The sequence below is a fragment of the Mangifera indica genome, chromosome 13 (genome assembly GCF_011075055.1).
Source record: "Mangifera indica cultivar Alphonso chromosome 13, CATAS_Mindica_2.1, whole genome shotgun sequence".
Taxonomy (NCBI): domain Eukaryota; kingdom Viridiplantae; phylum Streptophyta; class Magnoliopsida; order Sapindales; family Anacardiaceae; genus Mangifera; species Mangifera indica.
The window spans coordinates 5,161,542-5,187,111 of NC_058149.1; the positions used below are offsets into that span (position 1 = coordinate 5,161,542).

At 32.2% G+C, this 25,570-nt stretch overlaps 1 protein-coding gene across 2 annotated transcripts; it reads right to left on the bottom strand.

Moving 5' to 3' along the window:
- Nucleotides 1-605: 605 nt before the first annotated feature.
- LOC123194887 (WD repeat-containing protein 75) lies at nucleotides 606-9,257 on the bottom strand. Of its 2 annotated transcripts, none has more exons than XM_044608383.1 (16): nucleotides 9,032-9,257; nucleotides 8,766-8,942; nucleotides 7,849-8,055; nucleotides 6,921-7,329; nucleotides 6,638-6,756; nucleotides 6,448-6,525; nucleotides 5,684-5,824; nucleotides 4,630-4,674; nucleotides 4,357-4,523; nucleotides 3,896-3,974; nucleotides 3,732-3,817; nucleotides 3,113-3,242; nucleotides 2,212-2,344; nucleotides 1,855-2,015; nucleotides 1,331-1,529; nucleotides 606-1,187 (listed from the first exon to the last, which is right to left on the bottom strand). In XM_044608383.1, exons 1-16 carry the CDS (start codon nucleotides 9,149-9,151, stop codon nucleotides 982-984), a joined length of 2,457 nt encoding a protein of 818 aa, XP_044464318.1. In that variant the 5' UTR covers nucleotides 9,152-9,257; the 3' UTR covers nucleotides 606-981. The 2 variants fall into 2 exon arrangements, with proteins under 2 accessions (XP_044464318.1, XP_044464317.1); XM_044608382.1 differs by having other exon boundaries at nucleotides 1,855-2,021; nucleotides 9,032-9,256.
- Nucleotides 9,258-25,570: the final 16,313 nt, after the last annotated feature.

The following is a 25,570-nucleotide window of genomic DNA, read 5'->3' on the forward strand; positions in this document are numbered from 1 at the left end:
TTTTATTATATTGTATGATACACTCATTGTATCGCTTTAATTCAATACACTTTAGAATATGTATCATTTTTTATTTGTATCATATCAAATAGTATGATATATATAATGTATTATACAATACTAATAACTAGGTTCAAAATTATCTGATAACCAAACTGAACTAATTTTCGATCGAAAACCAAAACTGAAAATAAGTTATTTGAAAAATTGGTTTAGATACCTATTCAAAAATATAGAAAATACTAATTTTTTTATTCAATTACCGGTTTGTCTATATTTTAAAATTAATTAATCAAATTGATTGAATGAGCAAATAATAAATTATTGAAAGTACTTTTGACAAATTGATAAAAATAATAATAAAATTAGATAATTCTTTAAAATTCAATTTAAAACCAATCCACCAAAATTCAATTCAATTAATTAATATTTTCGATTTAGTTCAAACTTAGTTAACCTACATATCGATTCAATTTTAATTTATGATTTTTTTAAACTAACAAATCAATTCAATTAAAAAAATTATCAAACTGATTTTGAACGCTCCTAATTTTTGTCAATTCTATACAGCCAAGAAAATACGTTTTGTTGAAATTGCTTCCTAATTTAATAAACCATCCAAGAGATATTTTCACATTTAAAAAATTTTAATAAAAGGTAATACAACACACCTTAACCATGCGTATAAATAGATGATTATGTAATTGACTACAGGCAAAATTAACTTCCTCCAATATTTTTGTTGATGCCACGGCTAACAACTCTCTGCTAACAATTTTGAACATAATCCCCCACCAAAATTTTGAAAACCAGAAAAAAGGCTCTCTTAAATATTAAAGCAGCTGCATCTTTAAATCACTGACCATATCTTCAATCTTTTTCTGCTAAATCCTGCTACCAGCATCTGTGTAGATTTGTGGAGTTCATACATGTGCTAAATCACTGGCTGGCCGTCCTGGTATCTGCCTTACTCACTTTGACTCACTCCACGACACCAGTCCGCTTTTCCAGTAGTGACTCTAAAAACACTGAGCATAATTTGGTGAGAGGTGGAAGATTATGTGATGATCCGTTGAAAATGGTCTCCCATGGTTTTTCAGTCGGGGCCAATGGGGTCCATATAGCCTGTTTTTTATTCAACTGGAACTCTGGTAGTTCCCCATAAATAGATGCATAACCATGTTGCCCTGCATTCAGGAAAGTATGGAAGAGAGGAAACAAGAATTAGGGTGGCGGTTTACGAGATATAGAAATTGTACATTCTCCATATAAAAAACTTCATCTGATATATTCTGTTCAATAATTTACTATTAGACCTGGGATGACCTACCTGATTCTTCAGAGGCCTGAAGATCATCCCGGTGAATCACGCTAAGTTCATGTGTTTCTTTGCCATATGGATCAAAGAGGACATACTCGTGATCAGCGTTTATATAGGCAAGCAATGTTTGAGGTGGTTTCCCATCCGAAATATACTCTTGTATAGAAGATGGGTTTACTTGAAGAAAAGCAAGAGAACCTCCCTTTGCCTGCAAAAGAAGTCTAATATAACATTTTCCAATTTGGCAGGCAAAATGAGGGATTTACCAAGGCACAATGTCATGCATGCACACTTTCTGCTGAGAAGAAAAAATAGACATGCTATAGGATTACAAAAAGGCAAAACAACCATGAGAGTTGAGTTATTGAGTCAAATGATAAATCCAATTATGAGGGGTAAGCGATAAGATCATACTATAGCATTACATCCACACTGTCTCGTTGACATCCTAATTTATGATGGGCAGGCAGCAAGATCATACTACTACAAAATGCAAACAGTTACCATGAGAATTTAAGTTAAATGACAAATACCTTCCTCACAGACCAGGAAGCCACCGGAACAGGATCTGTTGCATTAAAAAGTAAGATTACCCCATCTCTTCCTTGGAATGTTGTTCCATTTAACCCCTTGCACCTAAGTGATTCAGGAAGAAGAGCAAGAGCTGCAAAGGATGAAGTGTCTTGTGCACTGGCTACAGCTGCACAACATTTACATGTTAGAGTCAATAACCCAAAAAAAAAAAAAAAATCCTATTTAAATAGATACGACGCAGTCAAAAGCCGAACTACCATAGTTTTCCAATTACCATCGTCCAACAGTGAAAGACGAGAAGTAACAGCTAAGAGCCAAAAGCTTTGGTTTGGGCACAAAAGAAAGTAGAGATTCACCTTCTATCTGGAGCATATATGACCAAGATGCAGACAGCTGTGACATACTCCAAACAGAGAGTTGTGATTTTGCACCCCGAGATGTAGCGACAAGATTCTCAGACTTTCCAACAAACGACAGGCTCATAATTGGCTGTATCATATTGTGTAAAATAACTAAATTAAGAACAAGAACTGTAAACAATCTGAAGATAGATACATAAAGAGAAGGCAAGACACAAACGCATTCATGATGCAACAGCATGATACAAAGCCACATTTTGTTACACAACTGTGAATTTGCTTAAGTATGGTAAGCCAATTTCCCAAATTTCCATTTTTTACCTCTCTTGTGCCAGGCACCTTTTAGTTACTATTTTTAAATCTTAATTTCGTGAAGCAATTTGACAGTTTTCTGTTAGATATACAAAGATTGTAAACCCCATTATACAAACTAGTAGAACAGCCTGTTAGAGACTCGGTATCCAGCTATCTGAAGATAGCATGACAGGTACAAGAAACGAAAAACAACAATGACATTACATGGCAGCCAATTCCCTTCTTTGCAAACACTAGCTAACACTAGCTACAAATATGGACAATTAACTCCCTTGTTAAGAAACTTTGAGTCTTCCTCTTAGGGTTTCAAAGCTTCTGGCCTTGTCATTTATTGCTGGTAAAATTTTTGGGTGCAACAATTATCATAGAATTTGATTGGTAACATTTTCTTAGTATTTTTATTATATTAATTGAATATCAGACTCAAAGTCTCAAGAATATCAATCAGATGGTGTTCCAAATTCTGAAGACCAAAGATAAGTGACAAGACAGAAAGACCAGCATAGATCCTTAGCATTGTTCACTAAATAAGCATTTCAAAGAACAAAAACACATGTAGATTGTCAAGATTTTAGAGAATCACCGTGAGAGTCTCTCCAATTACAGCAACAAGTACATTTTTATCTGGGTCCCATAATGTAATTAAAGTTTCTGCTGCAACAGCAAGAACAGAACCATCGGCTGAAAATGCAGCTGCCGTCATTGCCTTTTTCCTACAAGACGAAATATAATTTAATGAAAGAACAAAGTTCATTAGTTCAATCAAAAAGTTACATGTATGTCAATGCAGAAACAGTCATGTCAACATGCCAATATATACATGTCCAAGCAGAAACACATTCATGAACAGGAAAATTAAGTAGTATCCTCTTTCAAGACTCTGTTTGCAACACCTGCCTTTAACAGAATCAAGCTGGTGGTGTAGTAACAATGTTATAAATGACAAAAAAATAGACACAGACAGAGATTCAATATCTTCAAATGCTCAAAAGACATTACTAAAAACACTTCAAAGAGGTTACTGTTGATAAGAAAATGAGTTCCAATTTCTCCATAAAAAGTACTCTAGTGTATTGACAAAAACACTATGATCTCTTAATCTTAGCAGATAATCTATTTTGACATGTACATATCAAATATTACACATTATAGAACAAAAACAAACTACAACCCCACTGGAGAAAATAAAGGAAGAATAATACTTGTAAGATCCGACAGCATGGCAACTCCAGCCTGAATTTTGAAGCATAGGATCCTTCTGCTGAAACTGATCATGGTTGACCCAAACCTGAGACATAATAAAGAAAATGTAAATTCCTGAAAAAACAGACAACTATAGACTACAGATCCAGTAACAAAAAATCACCTTGAAGTCCCCACCATAAGACGAGCTAACAGCTACTTGACTGGTAGGATGGAAAGCAATGGCTGATATGCCTGCATCCCTATACCATAACAGCCACAACTGTGAATTTCTAATTAATATATTCCACTTCAAAAATAGAAAAGCAAGAAAGTAGTCACAGTAGGAAAAGAGAAAAAAATTTAATAATATTTATCTATGAGTGTACTGTAGATAACGTCAACGTTACCAAACAAGTCATCACAACCTACTAAACATTTCATATATTTTTAAGTTTGTTCTCAGTAATTACAACTAGGCCAGACCTATGAGGTTCACAAATAATGGCGGAAGAGAAAAAACTTCGATAATATTTATATGAGTGTCCTGTAGAAAACGTCAACATTACCAAACAGGTCATCACAACCTATTAAACATTTCATAAATTTTTAAGTTTGCTCTCAGTAATTAAAACTAGGCCAAACCTATGAGGTTCATAAATAATGGTGGACAAGCTGAAGTCTTTATTTTGAGATCCAGTGGCCCAAAATTTGAGACAAACAAGACCCCCTATGCCATCTTCAGCAATCTTGATTTCTGCAGTACCCATCATAGAGCTGTCTTGGGAGAGAGCCACTAAAGTCACTACTACCTGTGATGTTCAAAGATATCTGTAATCAAATATACCAAAAACATGGTATTACAAGATCCAAATGTAAATGACAAAATCAAGAAAAGACTTGAATGATTTTACTTACCGTTACATCATCTCCAGGTTGATAGTTTCTCTCACAGACTTGAACCTGAAGTGGCATATTTAGAAAACTTCATCAACTCAGTGCACTTTAGATAGACAGGGACTATACATGTATTTAAAAAACAAAAATTATCGAGTGCATTACATTTCATGAACTTGGAAAGTTACTTAAGTCAAAACATTATGTGTGCCTCATTAAGGGAACATTTGGTATGGCTTCTTTATGTGAAACATTAAATTATAGCTTATGAAGATATAGTTATCAAAACTTGGCTGTTTTGTCATGCAGAATTGGAAAAAGCTTTCTAATAATAAATTACTAAAGTGAATTTTCCTCTAAAGAAAGAAAAGTAGAATTTTTATAGCATGGCAATATCTGTGATATTTTTAAACAAGAAAAAAAACCATAAAAAAAAGAGTAAATCAGAAAAGACCCGATTTTGAAAATTTTTAATGAAAATAAACAACTCAGCTAGTCATCTATAAACTTTTCTTAAATAGAAACCAACAAACCAAAAAAAAATAGGGGGATAAAACATTGAACATTGAAAAAGATCTGTTAACCTGCAAATAGGTCATACCAAATGGGTACTATATTAGCTCAACTAGATAAGAAATTAAGGAAATGGCTCAGTCACACACACACACAGAGAAAGAAGAAAAAAGAGGGAAAGGTTTAGATATGCTTAACTAAGTAACTAATTTCTTTCAAATTGCAGTAGTATAAGGGACATTTAGACTTTTTCTAATAGAAACACCCACCTCCTTTCCCCTTTCCCTCTACACAAAACCAGATACACACTCAATAAACAAAACACAACAGAATGTCATCAAGATTGTGGAAGTAAAACCCAAGTAGAGTTAACTATTAAATATTTAGTTATGTGATATTGCAGCAATACCCAGAAAGACTGAAAGCGGGAATTTCTCAATAGATATTTAATAGGATTTTGCATTACTATCAAAAAAGAAAACTGAATATATCAGGAGAAGAAACTCTAAATAAAATAAAGACAATAGTATAATTAAATACGTTATCAACTAGAAAGACTCACCTCAGAGATACTACGGTCATCCAATAGACTGTAAAACTGAATGCAGTAATTCTCTGTGCGCAAGGCAACCAATCCAGCAGTTTGATCGAAGGCAATCCCACTACATAAGGCTTCATATCCTTCAGGTAGTGAACAAGCAAGCTGAAAAATATAGCATAAACATGTTTATAGAGCCTAAGAATTTATTTCTAAAAAATACATGTAGCAGATATTGGCACATGCAGCATGCAATAAATGCTAACAGAAAAGAGAGTTCAGTTTTGAGAGCATCTGTGATATACAATTACACATTAAAGATGTGAAAATAGCAAAAGCAAATCATAATCACAAGATAATACGCCCAAATATCAATGCCAAACCTGACAGGGTCAAAGTAATTCCTTCAAAGACCTTTCAAAGGCTTGCCTCAAGACAGGCCAGAGAAAATAAGTAAAAAAAATTTAAACAAGCACACTGATAAGCCAAGACATAGCCAACTGTTAGCTGTCTTGACCATCCTTAAGACATATCTAAAGATTTTTAAACTAACTTGGAATTCCATAAAGCACACTCCTCATAGGTCTAAGCATAGCTGATAATACAGATTTTAGGCATTATCACAACTAGATAATAAGTTGAATTTCCAGGGATTTGCTGCTTATGCAAAGTTTCCTAACAATTAAATTTGCTTCTTCTTCAATTTCCATTTTACATAATTAGAAAACCAAGCACATATAAGTTAATCAAGTTTTTTCAGAAGTGCAAGCAAACAGATCAGAGCAAACCTTAATCCCTGAAATGGACTTCAAAATTTCCATTGAAGGCATTTTTAGCAGATGAATTTGATTATCTGCACAAGACATCTGAAGACCTTATTTTAGTAAAAATAGTGAAAAATATCAGTCCTGCTTCAACAGAGATAATAAATTAATATAAAACAACTTAGCATTTCTGTAAATACCAATTCCTACTTACAGAAGAAAGTGAAGGATCAGGCGAATATGTAAAATATAAAAGAGGAGATCCAATTCGTGGCAAAAATTTCTTCTTCCCTGTGTCAAGCTGCCAAACCACAAGAACTCCTTCCTTTCCTCCTAAAATGCTATGAAAATTCAGTGTCATAATTTCTCCACAGGTTAATATCCAGCAGAATAGTATACGCATTTTGACCACATCATGCATTAATGATGCAGATAGGAAAAGACCCAATTCATTCATATATGCTAAGTTTTATGCTTTAATAGCAATGTTCCTTTACCTGAATACAAATATGCTCCATCAGAGGAGAAATTTAGAACATTTACTTGAGAAGGGTGCCAATGCCATGTGGTGCAAGAATCAGCATCATCATTATCCCTCACCCCAGGTCTTTCTTCATCACCGCCCATCATATTTCCATCTCCTAGTCTTTCACTTGTAGCAAATGTTTTGTCACCAAATCGTCTCCAAATCAGAATTCTTCCAGTCACATCACCTGCAGCTACAATTCTTTGTGTTGGGTGAAAAGCAAGAACAGTCATCTTCTTTGTATGACGCAGGGTTATCTTCCTCATCACCACACGCTCAGATTCTACATCAGGTACCTTCCATATAAGAACCTTGTGATGTTTTCTGATGCCAAAATATTTTCCTGATGGACTTATGGTTATAACCTCAGGTACTTTCATCTGTTAAAACAGGACAAATACTGATCAAATTCAAGGCCTTGGTTGGATAAAAAGTTCACAGATATGTATGCAATGTTATACTTGTAAAAAATGCTTCCTCTAATATTCATATTATATAAAACACCTTAGATAGGCTAGTTTAATAAAAACATTTCTGGACGTTTACTCATTTAAAAACCAATGTGACCCTGTATACAATATGGTTTTCCACTCCTTTAAAAATATTATGTTCAACATTCTGATACTATCACCACACACTCATAATCAAAACAACAAAATTCCCAAGTCATAACTTCCATCTTAATTAAACATTAAAGCAGTTTGCAAAATTGAAACTTAACATTCTTAATGAAAAACACAGCAGATTTGCAAATGGGATATTTTTAGTCTAGGTCAGATGAGACAACAGAACTAACAACATACCTGGCAGTCTGCAGGCAAAATAACTAAATAACACAAAAAGTAGGCATCATGAAATATAAACAAAAACGCTATGAACTTAGCCAATATCATTTGCACCTCTGCTAAAGTTACTCCACCAGCCAGACAAGCCTTGGTCAAGTTACACTTGCAAATTCTTCCATGCAAGGGTTTGGGTTTGGGTTTGGGTTGCTTTTTTTTTCGCGGATTTGTTTTTTCTCTTGTATCTTCAACAGACACATAAGCAAAAACATTATGTTGCTTTTCATTTCTCTCAGTAGGTTGGCCTAACAAAGATGGAATTACCTGAAAAAATCAAAGTAAGAAAGATTAGCAGTCTCCTCAAGTAATATGACCTTTGGTAAAAATGCTTTCTGAAATAAATACTTGAGCATTTCTAAAAATGTAAATATGAAGTGCTTCTACCAAATTGGCTCAATTGCTTTCCTAACCTAAGAAATGCTTTACGGAAATTTCACCTATCAGTCTTCAAGCATTTTTTATCCCAAAAGTACTTCTTTTTATTTCAACCAAACACTACAAAATATGTATAAAATCATTTTTGAGGGAAACACTTCCATGAACATATTTAAAATTTACATTTAAAATAATTAATCAAGTGCATCTATCAAGCAGCTCAATTGCTTTTCTATCAAGAAACTCTTAGTGTAGCACCTACAAGTGTTTCTTACAAAACCATTCCATATATTCCATCTGGTATAATTCAACGATGCCTGGTAAAATAGATACAAAAGCACTTACGAGTGAAAATTCTAAACAATTTTTTTTTTAATCACATTAGATGTCTAACCATTCAAACTGCGTGCTTTATCTTTTTTTTTAATCCAAAAATAACACTTCCAGTCTCCCATCCTTTTTGGTTTTAATAAACACAACAAATGTATTCAAAAAAACAAAAACCAACTTTCCGCTATGTAAACTATTTTTAACTTGCTACCAAAACGCAACAAAATTCCAATTCATGAAATTTCTTTTTCTCAATAAGAATCAGTTACCATAGAGAAAATGGGTAATTTAATATCAACAGTCTTCAACAACTCCGGCACAGAGAAATCCCAATACTTAATGCTCCCATCCAGCGACGCCGTCCAACAATAACACAATACTTTACTCGCTGCCGGCTCCACAATCACCGTCGTAACCTCCGCCGTGTGACCCTCCAGCGAAGTTATCTAACCAGAATACATAAAAATAAAAGCCCTTAATCATGAAATTATTAAACAATAGAAGGGATGGAGAAAGACGAGGAAAGTGAGAGTACCTGTAAGCCAGTGGATGTGCTGAAGATGGAGACGGTGTTGCCGGTACAAACGAGGAGTCTTTTCGCGTCATTGGAAAAGGCCGGAGGTGATGAAACCTGGCTTCTGCCTCCTCTAATCATGTTTTAGAGAGAGAAGAACTGTGGTTAGGGTTTTACGGGAAGCACTTGCAAGTAGGGTTTTAAGAATTAAGGCATTTAGAGAAGGATGGAGACGCAAAACCAGGAACTCATAACGGCGTCGTTCGTGATCGGGCATATTTATATACGGATAACTATCCATTACGTCCTATAAAGTTATATTATTCTGATTTCCCCCTTAAGTTTTGCTTAAAAACTTCTCTTTATTATTAATAGGGAAATTAAATTAAATGTCCATTTTACCCTTTTATTAAACAAAAATGACTATTTTTCTTATTCTTAAGTAGAAATACCCATTTTTCCTATTTCTAAGAAAAAATATCCTAAATATTTTTCAAAATACCAAAACTACCTTTTACTACATCTATATAAATTCTTTCACTCTCACTCTTATTACATACACTTTTCATATCACTCAAACACTCACTCTCATTACATATACTTCTCATATCACTCAAACACTTACTTTCACTCTCTTTTTTACTCAATATCAATTACTACATGTTCATTCGGAAGGAAGAAGTTCATATTTTTGAATTCAAATCGAAAAAAATCAATTCGTGAGAAAATGATATTTATATGAATTTTAACTCAAAACTTAATTTTATTTGTTAAATCTAGTTCATATGTCATGTAAAGGGGACATTTGGATATTTAATAATAATTTAGGGGTTAAATGAAATGTTAAAAAATATGAGGACATTTTGATATTACATAATATATAAATGATTTAAATAACATGTTAAAAATAGATAGATACATTTTAAAACAAGACAATATGCAAGAGGGTTAAATGAAATGTTAGATAATTATGGGGGTAAATAAAATGTTTAAAAAATATGAGGTATTTTGATATTAAACATTGTAAAAACATTTTAAATGAAATGTTAAGAATAAATAGATATATTTTGATACAAGACAACATACAAGGGTGTTAAAAAATGTTAGATAATTATAAGAGGTTAAATGAGATTTTAGAAAAATATAGGGGGTTTTTTAATATTAAACATTATAAAACGGTTTTAAATGATATGTTATGAGTTAATAGATGTATTTCTATATAGGACAACATGTGAGGGTGTTATATAAAATATCATATAATTATGAGGGGTAAATAAAATATTAGAAAAATATATGAGTGTTTTGATATTAAACATTGTAAGAACGTTTTAAATGAAATGTTAGAAATAGATAGATATATTTTGATACAAGACAACATACAAGGGTGTTAAATTAAATGATAGATAATTATAGAGGGTTAAATGAAATGCTAAAAAAATATAGAAGGTTTTTTTATATTAAACATTGTAAAACAGTTTTAAATAATATGTTATGAGTAGATAGATGTATTTCTATACAAGACAATATATGAGGGTGTTATATAAAATATTAGATAATTATAGAAGTTAATAGAATATTGAAAAAATATATGGGGTATTTTGATATTAAATATTGTAAGACAGTTTTAAATGACATATTATGAGTAGGTTGAGATATTTTGGAAAATTACAGGTGGTATATATATCAATAAATGGTTAGTGTGGATTTTTTCTTATAAATGTTTAATTTTTCCCAAAAATTTGTCATTGTAGGATTGATAATTAAAATGACTGGTTATGCGTCGGTTCGTTTTTAAGGAGAACGGATTCAATATGATGACAATACAATGAAATATGTTGAAGGATGTAAAGAATTGAGTAAAATTCCCTCTGGAACAACATTTGAGAGATTTATTGAACTTTTGAAGGAGCATTGCAGTCTTGATCCAATAAAAAATTACCTTCAACTATCTATAAAGCCAAGAAAAATTAAGCTTGACTGACCTGTACAGATCTAAAATGATGAAGATATCCAAGGTTTTATTGATATGTCTCAATACTTTCAGGAATGTACTCATATTTTGTTACATGTACCTCGATCGAAGGACAAGAAAAAGAAGAAGAAAAAAAAAATTAGTGAAGTGAAAAATAATATGAATTGGAAGACTTGATTGATTTCAGTAACCATGCATTACATATTGTAAACTCATGGGCTCATAGAGAGAAAGATAAGGTTCTCGATTGGGGTAACTTTGAGGGGAATGACATGATTGATATTCTTCTTGATAGGGTATAAATAGTTTGCAGCTTGAAGATCCTATTTTAAGTGGTGGAAATTATTCTGGCCAATTTTTTGACAATGTCCTCACAATCCATTTAGGTAGCTTCCTGATTTTTCTCCACAACCATCAACATTATCAAGTGGTAAAGGATCGATTTGAGAGGAAAATGTTGTAAAGTTTGGTGATATTTTTCATAACAAACAACCTTTGAAAGATGTGTGGATCAATTTGCCCTAAAAAAAGGATTTCAATACAGGGTAAAGAAGTCTGACACGGAGCAATGTAAGATTAAGTGTAATGATGAAAAATATCGTTGGTATATATCTGCAACTAAAGCCAAAGTCAATGATGTCTTCCAAATCATTAAAATAAATCCAACCCATAAATGTTTAGTTGATCAAATAATATCACATCACCGACAAGCTAGGACCTGAGCTTTAGGTCAATTAATGAGATCAAAGTTTATATTGATTAATCGAATTTATTGGCCTAAAAAAATCATTTTAACGACATCGTCAATTAGTATAAAATTGACATTTCATATTTACAGACTTGGTAGACAAGAAATTGGATTTTAAATTCATTGAGGGGTTCATTAGAAGAATTAGTTATGCTCTTACCAGATTATTGCTATAATTTACAGCGTACTAATTCGGGAACCATGACTGCTATTGAAACGGATTATGCCCATCGATTTAAGTATTTTTTCATGGCATTAGGATGTTCTGTCTGTGTATTTAGACAATATCTTTGACCTGTTATTTGCATTGACGCTGCTTTTCTTAAAGGTCGATATGTAGGTAATTTATTTCTTGTGGTGGGTCTCGATAGTAATAATCAGATATACTGCATTGGTTTTAGTGTCAGAAAAAAAAGAAGATCATAACACATGATGTTAGTTTCTCAGGAAGGCTAAAAAATGCATCTATGACATCATTGAGTTGGCGATAATCTCGGATCGACATCATGTTATATATTCTGTAATGGCTGAAGTCTTTCTAGATATCCACCATGTGTGTTGTTTCCATCACCTTCTGTGTAACATGCGAGCAAAGTACAAACATGACTCAAAGGTAACGTGTTTAAATATGTATAAAATTTTTATTCTATTTAACATTTTATAAATTTTGATGATAAAGTTCTCATATTATTTATTACCTTGAAGGTTGCAGGTGTATATTGGAAAACCGTAAAATCATATACAAAAAACAGATTTTAAGGCTATGATGCGATCTCTTGATGCGATGAATCCTCAAGTTGAGGTTTACCTATGTGAGGTTGGATTTCAACGATAGAGTAAGACATATTTTCTGGGGCATCGATACAATATAATGACAACTAATATTGCGGAGTTATTTAATACGCTTGTCAGATATGCACATGTCAGCCTACACGATGTGCACCAAGTTCATTCGAGGTACATTACAGGGATGGTTTTATGAGAGGAGAAACTATGCAAGTATGTGCCCAATTATTAATAATTATCTATTTGAACATTTTTTTCTTTCCTTAGGTTTATTATTAACAAATGTGTTGTTGCTTTTTTTAAATTATAGATAAATGCCCCAATTATTTTACCCCATGGACGAAGAAAAAGATCAGTCATCATGTGTTAAATTTTGTGCGTTTGGAAGTTCGACTAATTACACCTCTTCGGTTTCAGGTTATTGGTTTTGGTAGATACATAAACATTATGGATTTCAATGAAATGTCTTGTATGTGTAGAAAGTTTCAGTTTTCACATATTCTATATAAGCATGTTGTTGTTATTGTAAGACACATGAGACTCATAAATGTCAATGCATGGGTTCATCCATTCTTCCACACCAAGTTCTACCATGCAATATATATGAAACTTGTTAACTCTCTCGGAAACCAATCAGAATGGTTGTATGCACTAGAAGAAAAAGTTATCCTACCTCCTGTTCTCAATTGTCGTTGATCAGGTCACCCTTCTAACAGAAATCAATGTCCTTCACCAAGGGAAAAATGTTACACCAAGGATTTACAGTCATTGTAAACAACCAGGGCATGTCCGAACGCAATGTAAAAGCCCAACACCGGTTCCAAGCTCCGTCCTATAGTCATTTAGAAAAGATAAAAGATCGAGATCTTGACAAGCTTATATTTAGTTTTATTAATTATATGATTTATGACTGTTGTTCAAATGATATGTAATCGATATATTTTGAATAATGTTTCATATGAGTAATTGTATTCATATGTGATATAATAAATTTCTTGATGCATTTTCAATAATGTTTCAGAAAAATTCATGCAATTTATTGATTCAATATTACTCATAAACTAATAATATGATTAAGTCCATATAATTAAGCATAACTATCATTCCAAAATGATATCTTGATTTATCAATTCGCTTGAAAATTCAAATGGAGTAATGTTATATCATTAATTTTCATATGTAATAATGATATTAATGTTGAAAATATTTTAATATTTCACTAATATCACAATTTAAAGTTAATAACATCACACTAATCTCATATAATTTTTTCCATGACAAAATTATTTAGAAATAAAATCAAATGCATATCCATATATAATGATAGATAATGTATATCATACACATAAGCATATATAATAAATATATACATAACAACTCCCGTATCGGTAAACCCTATAAACAATGATCAAACTAAATATACATCCGTGGTCTACTCAATATAGTGAAAATACAACTGCGTGGCTAAATGCTGACGCATAGAGATGGACGACTCTTGAGGAAAATCTATGCTCCGTGACAATGCCAAACACTCTATAAAGTGTAACATATAAACACCTCAGTCATCGGAGCCCTCGCCCTATTGGGGGACACCCTCCACTCGATGTAACATCAGAGGATCGCCTCTAATAACACTAGTATGAATGTCGTGTATAATCACGAAAATCTATAACTCTGACTACCTAATATGCACAGTAAAAGTTTATAGGGATGAAAACCTATAAACATTGAGAAATTAGAATGAATACACGTGTAGTATATAAATTAATTCAAAGTAAATTATAATGGATATATTATTATAATATACCATATCAACCTTCCCCCATGGTTTGTAAAATAAATTGGGGGTATGATTGGCCTTAACCATCTTCATAAACAGCTCGAAAAACTGATACTCCTCTGTCGATATGGTAAGCCAGCTATCAAATGTCATCATGATATGTCCAACGAAGAAAGTATGGGCCGTACGTATGATGATTTTCTCCAAACGAGTCAGACAATCCTCTGATCGAGTCATCTGAGAAGACATGTAGTCACGTAATTGAGTTATCTGTGAAGACCCCTCGTTGCGTAAACAGGAAATCTCACATAAAATTATAGTACCCTAGTGCGCTAATACAACATTTACCATCGATAGAGTAGAGGATGTAGATGAGGGATACTTCTATGTGATAAGATGGGTGGCACAATCCTGAACCTCATGAAGGTCTGCTGTCTCGGTGGCTGGGGTCTGAACAACGGGGGGACATGAAAGCTGTTCCATAATAGAAGACTGAATAGACTTCTCAAATGTCCCATGGCTACCGACTAGTATATCTACTAGTGGCATCAACGAAGACATTTCATCTCCTATCGGAAGGGCATCGTAGATGATAAAGAGGAATACAGATCTGACATACCTATGTATCGAAGAATGTTCGCATACTATGGTCTAGCCTCCTTAATTGGTGACGGACAGAGCAAGAATGTGACATCATCCTATTCACTAAGATATATAATTCAACATTTTTGCAATATTTATGGTATCAATTAACTCATTAATTAATGATTACATACTTGATCACCGGTGAAAATAGTGCCTATATGACTCTAAGTAGGAGTATCACGTGTATGCCACTGGAAAATCCGTGGAGACGCATGGATATCGATCATATCCACCCAATCATATAAGGTGTCCATCGTCTCATATATCCAATACTGCAATATAACTATTAATGGTTAAATTAAATCAATTCGTATTTTTATAAATTAATATATATAATCAAGAAATATAAACTTACCTGAAAAGTAAAAGGAAATCTGTAAAGGTCATATTTACGTACTTCAGGCATTTAACTGGAACAAACTCTATCACTCACTTAGGACATCGACTCGTACATCATCTGTTACACTGGAATGCCCTAGGGATAGAAATTAAACTCATCCATATGATTAACCAACTGAAGATATTCGATAGATACCTTTTTTTGTCAATCATTCCTCAACAACACCGTATGGAGACAATACAACAAGGTCATCTTGACAACATCGATATCATCATCCCCCTATGGCCTAGCCAAAAAAACATGTTCGATATCGTAATACTACACTTTTTGATAGCCTTAAAGGTAGGTATCTCTAATCTTATGCTCGGATGAGCGGAAAATATACAATGAAAGTGCAGTGAGTTGACTAAATGATAACCCCGTCATCAAGAAAAACTCGAATGGGTTGAATCTCACATCAACCCCATTAACCTTGAACCATAACTCATCTCTGACTGAGGGTCGATGTAGCTGTCGTAAGAGAAATGCATACACCAACACTCCGGAGAACTTAATATTTGGTAGACGAAGGAGATGCCCAAAACATGTCCTCTTAAACAATTGAAAGCTGCTCTGGGGTCAATGTTGACCTAATCTTAGACATGGCAGTGCGTCAGACACGACATATCATCTCTGCTCGAAAATGTCCTAACTCGTCGGAGATTTATAACTCGCCTTTGATACGTTTTCTTTTATGAGAAGTATCCTACAAAAAAAATTTGAAAGTTCGTAAGAATTTCATCAAAAACAGATATATAAATTGATATGGAAATGAAAAATTATAAAATAACAGAGCTAAAATGCGAAAACTCTATAGTGGAATAACATGGAAAGATTAAAACTGAAAAAACAAAAAAAAGAACTGAAATTTGAAATCTACATATTGAGATACCTTAGAATGACAAAAATTGATAAAAACGGAACTAAAATTCTAATTCTATACATTGAAATACCTTATAATGTCAATAATCAAAAAATTAAAAAAAATCCAAAAAACAAGAACTAAAATTTTAATTCTATACGTTAAAATACCTTATAATGTCAACAATAAAAAAATCACTTAGAAACCTGGAAAGTACGAGTCGATATATCATACAATGGTAAAAATAAAAAAAATGAAACTAAAATTCAAATTTTATACGTTGAAACACTCTAGAATATTAACAATCGAAAAATTACTCAGAAATTCGAAAAGTATGAGTCGATACGTTTCAGAAATAACAAAAATCTGAAAAATAGAATTGAAATGCGAATTCTGTACGTTGAAATACCCTAGAATGTCAACAATAAAAAAATAGTTCAGAAATCTAAAATCTAAAAAGTATGAGTCCATACTTTTCAGAAATGACAAAAATTTGAAAAATAAAACTGAAATTTGAATTCTATACGTTCAAATATCTTAGAATGTTAACAATAAAAAAATTAATCGAAAATTTGAAAAATACAAGTTGATATATCCTAAAATAGCAAAAATAAAAAAAAGAAACAAAAATTCGAATTCTATACATTGAAATAGTCTAGAATGTCAATAATAAAAAAATTGCTCGAAAATCGTAAAAAAGGGATCTTAATTTCAAAAACTATATCATAACTATATCGTAAAACATGCCTAGAAAAACACCAAAAATGAAGAAACAAACATCAAATTCGAAAACTACATATTGAAAAATCCTAAAACAGGAAAAACGAATATGAAATTTGAAAACTACACGCTATAAAACCCTAGGTGTGAAAAATATCAATTTGCCCCTTTACAAAATTTCTACTCTCAAACAGGTCTAATGTTTTTTCTTTGCCCTCTTAACAATTTTCTAATCTCTTACAGGCCCTACAGTTTAAGAAGAGTAAATTTCTCCCTTACCCACTGTTTTCATGGATCAACCCACGGTTTTCTATTAAATGTCCACAGATCCCAATATATTTCCCCTTCATCTCCTTGGCCCTAATATTTGAAAAAGCTAAATTTCCCCCCATTCCACAGGCGATCGTTCCTGTCCGTGGGAGATTTCATTCGGCCTATGGGATCCACAATTCCCACAGACTTGATCTCTAGCATTTATAACCCATTTTCCGACCAATAATCATCATTTCAGCCTCCAATTTTAATACAAATCTAATCTACACATCCTATAACACAAAACGCTCAAGAATTTCAACCAAAACAACTAAGAATCAAAACATTTTATGCATTTTTCAAAATCGGAACCCTAAAAATTTAAACCTCAAAATCTCCCTCAAATTTCAATAATCTTAATAATAAATTGATTCAAACAAGAGTAGAGATGATGTACTAACCTTCTTTGTCATTTTCGGTGTTCGAAAAATACGAAAAGTCAACGGAAAAGATGAAAATTTCTTTGCCCGTGGAAGACCCATGGTTTTCAATATTTTCGCTTAATCCTAATAGTTTTGGACAATATCGCTTAGCCCCCCTTGGTTTTAGGCATTTAATTTAATTTCCCTTATTAATATTTAAAAATTATTATATAATTAATTAGATTTCTCCACCTGTTAAGCAATGAATTTTGAGTGGTGAACTTGGGCGGTCATTTGTTTCATGGGCGGTGCAAAGTCACCATAAAGACAACCCACTCTTTGCATTGCAAGATGCACCTCCCCTTTGGTTAATAAAATTTCACACATTCTATTACTGTGTAATCTTGCTTCCTTTTTGGTATTTCTAAAGCCTTTAGGCTTCCGTTTCCTTAGCTTGATATATTTATATTTCTCTTCCGTTCAATTCATTTAATTATGTTTATAATACATTATTAGTCCGATTTGCTCAACACAATTCACTCAAATATGTTTTAATACCATTATTATTAATTATTTAGTTTATCTAATTCATTCATATTTTCATTATCGTTGTCGTTCCATTTACAAAAGCAAACAATGAACATTGTTACCTGTTTGCAAGGAAAAAAAAAAACAAATTAAAGATGTTTTTAGTATTGTCGTTGTCTTATTTGTAAAAGGAAACAATAAACATCATCATCTGTTTGCAAAAACAAATCATAAACATTTTCATTATTGTTGTTGTCCTGTTTGTAAAAGCAAACAATTGACATCGTCACTTGTTTGCAAAATACAAATCATGAATGTTTCAATTATTATTATTATTCTATTTAATTTTTAATTTCCCTTTTGAGAAAACAAATTATGGTTATTTACATTTATACAAATTTATAATTATTTGCTTGTTTATAAATATTAATTACAAAACTAGAAGTTTTGTGAATATGTGATAATATCTGAACTTAACATTTTAAAAATTAATCTTAATACATTCTCTACAAAACCAGAGGTTTGGTGAATATGAGATAATATATAAACCTAAAATTTCTAAAAATGGATGGATAAAACTAAATGGGTTTTTGATATGATTTTCCACCTATAATTTATTACCCTTAAAAAGTGATTAAATAAAATGTTATAAAAGGACAAATCCAATGCCACTATTTTTCTATAACATAACATCAATGAAAGATTGCGAGCTAAATATGTGGATATAATGGTGGATCTACTAGATTTGTGAAGAAATTTAAAAGATATATTTAAACATCAGATTCAATAATACTCCCAAGGGCTCTGTAATTTAGTATAACTTTGTAATATTTAAAATCTTTTCTTAATTGAGGCAATGTGGAAGAGAAAATATTTGAGAATATGTTAGAGAAAATATTATTCACTTTTCATCTTTATAATATGCTCCTATAGTAGTAGTATTGGGAAAAGAAATTCTAAATTAATGTTATATTTGCTCATTGATGAAAAACCATTAAACTCGTCCTACAAACACTACACTGTTTCATAAAGTGAATGTGACTGCCAATAGTAATTATTGTGGGTGTGAGTAAGGTCATGGATGGAATAATTTTCGACCTAAAGATGGGTATAATAGAAAATTTCAATTATATGACCACATGTGAACTAAAACTGAAGTGAAATAAAGAATAATATAGAGTAAACCATAAAATAATGAAAATAGATGTGTTCATAAATGCCATTCGTTGCATACTTGTTGTACACACAAACATTGGGTGGATCTACATTGAACATTCACAAAAATAAAAACAAATTTGTTGATAATTCATATTCTATTGATCTAATGAATCTTAATGTTTCAGGACTCCTTTCAAGAGTTATAATATAGGTCACTTGACTAGTGATGTGAATGCCTAAAATTTTCATAATTAGAATCTATCATATATCCTTGTTTTGGAGTCATGAATATTATATTATGTTTTTAACCATGTATTCCTTCCTTTCACTATTTTGTGCACATTATGACAACGTAATTTTTAAATGAAATGATAGAGACTCCAAAATTGAAACATTAACTTCAAAAGTTGATGATGAAGACATGCATTTGGTGGATAATGCAACAACACACACAATTCTTTAGAAAAAGAAAATTTTCCTAATTTTAACATTGATTAAAGCTAAAGTAAATACTACTTTAGGGCTAATAAACCTGACTAAAGGCTCCAGAAGAGCCATAATTCTATTAAAAAATAGGATCAAGTTAAGCATCAATGATGCATTATATCCAAGTAGATTTAGGAGAATCTACTTAATTTTAAATATATAAGAAGTAATGGTTATCATATTAAAACCATGAATGAAAATTATGCAAAATTTCTTTGTATAATTAGTAATGTCTTCGAAAAAAGACATGCACTAGAAAAATTGTCCACTTTATCATTTAGATTATATTATACAATCACAAAGACAGTTGATACCTATGTAATATAGAACAAGAAGTTCTCTAATTCAAAAGTTTTTATGCTTTGACATGACTATCTATGTCATATAGTATTTATATTGACGCGTAAGATTGCTGAAAATTCACATGGATATGCACTAAATAATCACAAGATTTTTTTATCCAATGAAAAATTTTGTGTCGCTTGTTCATAAGACAAATTAGTAATTAGATCATCTCCCTCTAAAGTTTGAGTCAAATCCCCATCATTCCTAAAAATGATTCAAAGGGACATATTTGAACCTAGTCATCCACCAAGTGGGCCATTTGGCTTAATTGATGTATTTGCACAATGGTTTCATGCTTGTTTTTTGCCAACTCAGAATGTTGCTTTTACTACATTATTAGCACAAATTATCAAATTGAAGACACATTTCTCAAATTATCTGATTAAGTCAATATGACTAGATAATGTTGATGAATTTACATCAAAGATATTTGATGATTATTTCATGTCTATAGGGATTAATGTTGAACTTCCAATCCCGTATGTCTACACTCAAAATAGATTAACCAAGTCTCTTATCAAACGACTCTAGATAATTATACATACTTTATTACTAAGAACTCAATTACCAACTTTTACATGAGAACATGCTATATTACATGCTGCAGTATTAATTCGCTTGTAACCTTCTTCTTATCATTAATATTCTTTTTTATAATTGGTTTTTGGTCATCAACCTAATATATCTTATTTAAGGGTATTCGATTGTGTTATATATGTTTTTGTTGCATCTCCTCAAAGCACAAAAATGGGACCCTAACATCATTTGAGAATTTATGTTAGATATAATTTATCATCCATTATCAAATATCTTGAATCATTGACAAGTGATTTTTTTACTGTATGCTTTGTAAATTGTCACTTTGATGAGACAATATTCCTACATTTGAAGAAAAAAAAAGCCTATTAAAGTTAGACATGAACTCACTTGATATTTACCTACTATGTTTTATCTAGATCACACATACCAACTACCAATGCACTAATAAGAATTAATGTGACTGCTAAATAGTCTGTTTAAGTCATGACTGATCAATCTACTACATGTCAGAAGCATGATAGATCGATTGGATTGAAGAACATTATTCTTGGAAAAAGAAAGGGAAAGAATCAAATAGATATTTCTTTAGAAAAGATTATGTGTAACAACCAAAGTGCGTCTCAAGGTTAGTATAGTCTTTTTAATTATGTCAACATAAATTGAAAAGTCAAATTTTATATTTGGGTGGCACATAGCTGTGTGTAGAGGAGGCCATGCTTGTGTGTCTTTATAATATAAGTTTTATAAGCTGATTCAGTGTTTAGTTAAAAATTTAAGTGACATAATCTCGTATGCCTCAACACACACCCATGTGTCTAGAGTGCAAAATTAGTTTATAAAAGGTTTATCATAGTGCTTTTGGGTGATTAGTTTTAAAAACCCTAACACATAAAAACCCTAAGAAAAGAATGGTATTATGAGTTTGATCATCTGACTTCTTGGTGGCAGTTCTAGCAACTTTCTTTGGCAAACTAATCGCTGTCAAAACTAGAAAGAAGCAAGGCAACTCATGCATGACAATCTTATAAGAATAACGTAGGGCTTACCCTTTTAGTTTTGATCACGTTTTTGCCATTGATTGTTGGTTAGTTAGGATTCTTGGTATTAAATAAACCTAAATATATAATGTGCATAGTTAATGATAAAAAACTTGGTCTAAAAGTGATTAAAGAGCAAAAATGTTATAGATCAATGTATATGGGAAGAATTGTTGATGCCATGGCTGATTCTGCATGAATATAAATATGGATAAGAATATATATGCATTATATGGAATTCTTGATCATTTTTAATGCCTGTAAGAAAGCAAGATTTATTGCATGAGAAAAACCCTAGATAGGTTTGTGGTGTGTTTTAGGATTTGTATGATGTTAACTTTTGATATTTGAATAAACGTTATACACTTGTGTTTAAAAGAAACCATAGAAACCAAGTAGGGTGCATTTCCAAGCCTATTTCCAAATGCTGGAATCGACACACAATCGTATGGTATGACACATATGCCCATGTGCATGATCTCTAGACTTTGAGGTAGGTTTTCTTGACACTCTAACAACCGTCAGATATAATTGATTGATTATTGGTCATCTAGGATATGTAGACTTTCAGTCCATAGTTTTGTTACAATTAAACATAAAAGTAAATTAACCTAATTACCCTTTTAAAGTAGCTTTGTTGAGAAAGGATGAAGAAGTAATAGTTGAAGAGATACATAATTATGTATAGGATGACACATGTCTGTGTATCTATGAATAATGGCACACAAGAAACTGCTATGGGGAAAAATGTTCAAGGGTGAATAGTTGCTAGGTACACACCTATGTGTATAAGGTAGAGAGAGAATTTGACTAAAAACCTAGACTAGAGAGAGAAAGGTCATTCTAAGTGATAGACTAAGTCTTCAAGGTACATATTGATACCTTATATGCCTATTAGTTAAAGTATATAGAGATATAAGTTATCAGCTAGGTGGAAGTTGAAGAGATGCAAGCAAGATAAACATTCTATGATTGCTACGATGGGCAATATGAGTAACTATTCTCAATGTTAGACCTGCAGTAGGGTAATGCTTGCAATAGAGCTTGGTTACAGTATAATAGAGTTGGGAAATTAGAGAGAACTCACATGACCAAAGTGTCAAATTTTTGTATTCAGTCTAAACTGATTGACCTAGTATTTAGTTATAGTATAGTTTTTAGATTCAGATGTTTCTACTAAGCTTAATAATGTCACATCAAATAGGAATCCAGAAGAGTGGTTCCTTAATGACTAGGTTGGGACATAGTTTGACTTGAAAGTAAGATATATAACCTAGTTAACCTTAACTTAAGATATGAGTACCAGTTCAGTTACTAGGACCTATCATCGTTTAGTAAGGAGTTCGATACCAGCTTCAGACGACAAAGTTAAGGTCAAGGGCATTTTGGGAAACTCATAAAATATACTAGTTAAAGTCTCTTATTTATTGAGTATTTTATCATTCATCCCCTTACTTTTATGTGTACAAATACTGGTGATCATGACAACTATGGGACTAGTGATGGTTAAAGGACATAGAGCTAAAAGGCAATTCTATCATCTATCAGATCTCTAATTACTTTACTTTCAATTTATGTTGTACTATGTTATACTTTATGTTTTTAATTGTTTTGGTTTTATGAACATCTTTTGACGTTTTCCAACATTTGTTATTATTTTAAAGGGTATTTTGGTCCTTTGTCAACTGTATTAATATAGAAGTTTTATTCAAATATTAATTGTATGTTACATTTTTTAAAAGTAATGCTTAAGTAGTCAATTTAAGAAACACTTTCCTTTGAAGGGTAATATTTCTGGAAAAGGGTGTTACAAGTTGGTATTAGAGCATGATTTTGGGAACCCAAAAGATGTTTTTGAAAATAAAAGATGTTTTTTTGAAAATAGTAGTATAGTATAGTAAGTAGAAATGTAAGCCCCTCATGCCATGTTGACCACGCCTATAATTGATCACTATGAGTATAATTAAATATACTTACTAAATTTATTATAGGGACTAATAACGTGAGTTTTCAGGAAAATGAGGAGAACCAGAGCAAACACCAAGAATACACAGGTTAAGAACCCTTAGAGGAGCCAAAGTGAGGGGGTAGCACCTTCGACTCTCTATCATATTTTGATTGCTCAAGATGTTAGAAACATCTTCAATGAGATGTTTAAGGAACAAAAAGGTGCTCTAACTTAGGTTAGTGAGTAAGCATTAGTGCCTTCGCCATAGGCATAGAGATCAAAGAGGTGACTTCAACACCTATAATACCAGTAGCCAAGACCTAACTGTATCACATTTTTAACCTACCCAATATATACCTGCCTAAAAAATTTGATGGTGCCAAAGATTTAATCGTAGTGGAGGAGTGGCTTAAGTCAGTGGAGAGTGCTATGGCCTTGTTCGATATGACTGATTAGGAGAAAGTTAGATATGCTACCTATTTTCTGAAGTCCAGCTTTAGGACTTAGTAGAACCTAGTTAGAGAGATGACCCATACCTTAGAGATGTCTTGGTCTAAGCTCAGAAGGAGATTTACGACAAAATACAGAGGAATATATGTGACTTATATTAGAGCTTAAGAGTTCCTCACATACAATAAAGGATTACTCGACCAAATTTTATCATTTGGCAAGGTATGCCTTAGAGATAACCAGCACTAAGAGGGCACGGGTAGAGAAATTCATCTATGGGCTTGATCTAGCTATAACCCAAGATGTTATGATAGGAACATAATCACTCTAGACATATGGTGAGGCTCTAAGTAGAGTATTGAAGGTAGAAGTCTTTGTTAAGAGGATGTATGGTCAGAGTTCTACCTAGATAATGCCTCTATCATCTTTGATTCTAGTGTTAGTGCTATTATAGGAGGTAAACAGTAACAACGCCTTTATTCAGAGGGGTCCCTCCTTAGAGAAAAAGGGGAAAAGACCTTTTCAAGTTAGAGGTAACAAGAAAGGTTGAAAGAGTAATAAGAAACTGAGAGTTCTAAAGATTCCAACTTGTTAAAAGTGCAACAGACATCATAAGGGGGAATGATTGACAAGATAGGTAGTCTGCTACTGTTACTGTCAACCATGACATATGGCTAGATCACGTCTAGTAGCCCCAACTCGAATTAAGTAGCCAATTGGTGGAACCATGGCCAGAGTATTCACTATTACCTAAGGGCCAACCCGCCAATAGTCACTAGTCAGATTTCTTTCCTTAATACTTATATTTACATTTTAATTGATTGTAGTACTACATAATAGTTTGTACTTAGGAGTTTGGTAAACAAACTAAAAGTACAACCAATTAAGGTAACTGAGAGAATAAAAATAGAGTTACCAAATGAAGGGATAGTAATCAGTGAAGAAATGATTAGAGTAAACCATTAACTTAATAGTGTTCGAGATGCCAAATTTCAACATGATTCTTGGGATAGACTTTCTATGGTGGAATGAAACTAAAATAGATTATCGATGCAAGAAGGTCTGATTTAGCTTAGGAAACGGAGATCAATTTGAGTTTGATAAAGAGCGTATCAAAAGCTTGTTGGCTAATGCCATGAAAGTAAGAGAGATGTGAGTAAGAGGTGTACAGGCTTCTTAGCCTATGTAATCAATAAAGCAAAATCAGACCCAAGTATAAAATAGATGCCAATGGTTTGATAGTTCCTAGATGCTTTTTTCGGAGGAGTTACTAGGTTTGGCTTTTAAATGAGAGGTTGAATTCAATATTAAACTGGTACTAGACATAATATCCATTTCCAAAGGACCTTATAAAATAACCCCAACTGAGTTACAAGAGTTAAAAAAATAATTTCATAAGTTGTTAGAGAATGGGTTCATTCGACTGAGTCACTCTCCCTAGGGAGCTCTTATTTTATTCGTTAAAAAGAAGGATGGGTATATGAGAATTTGCATTGACTATC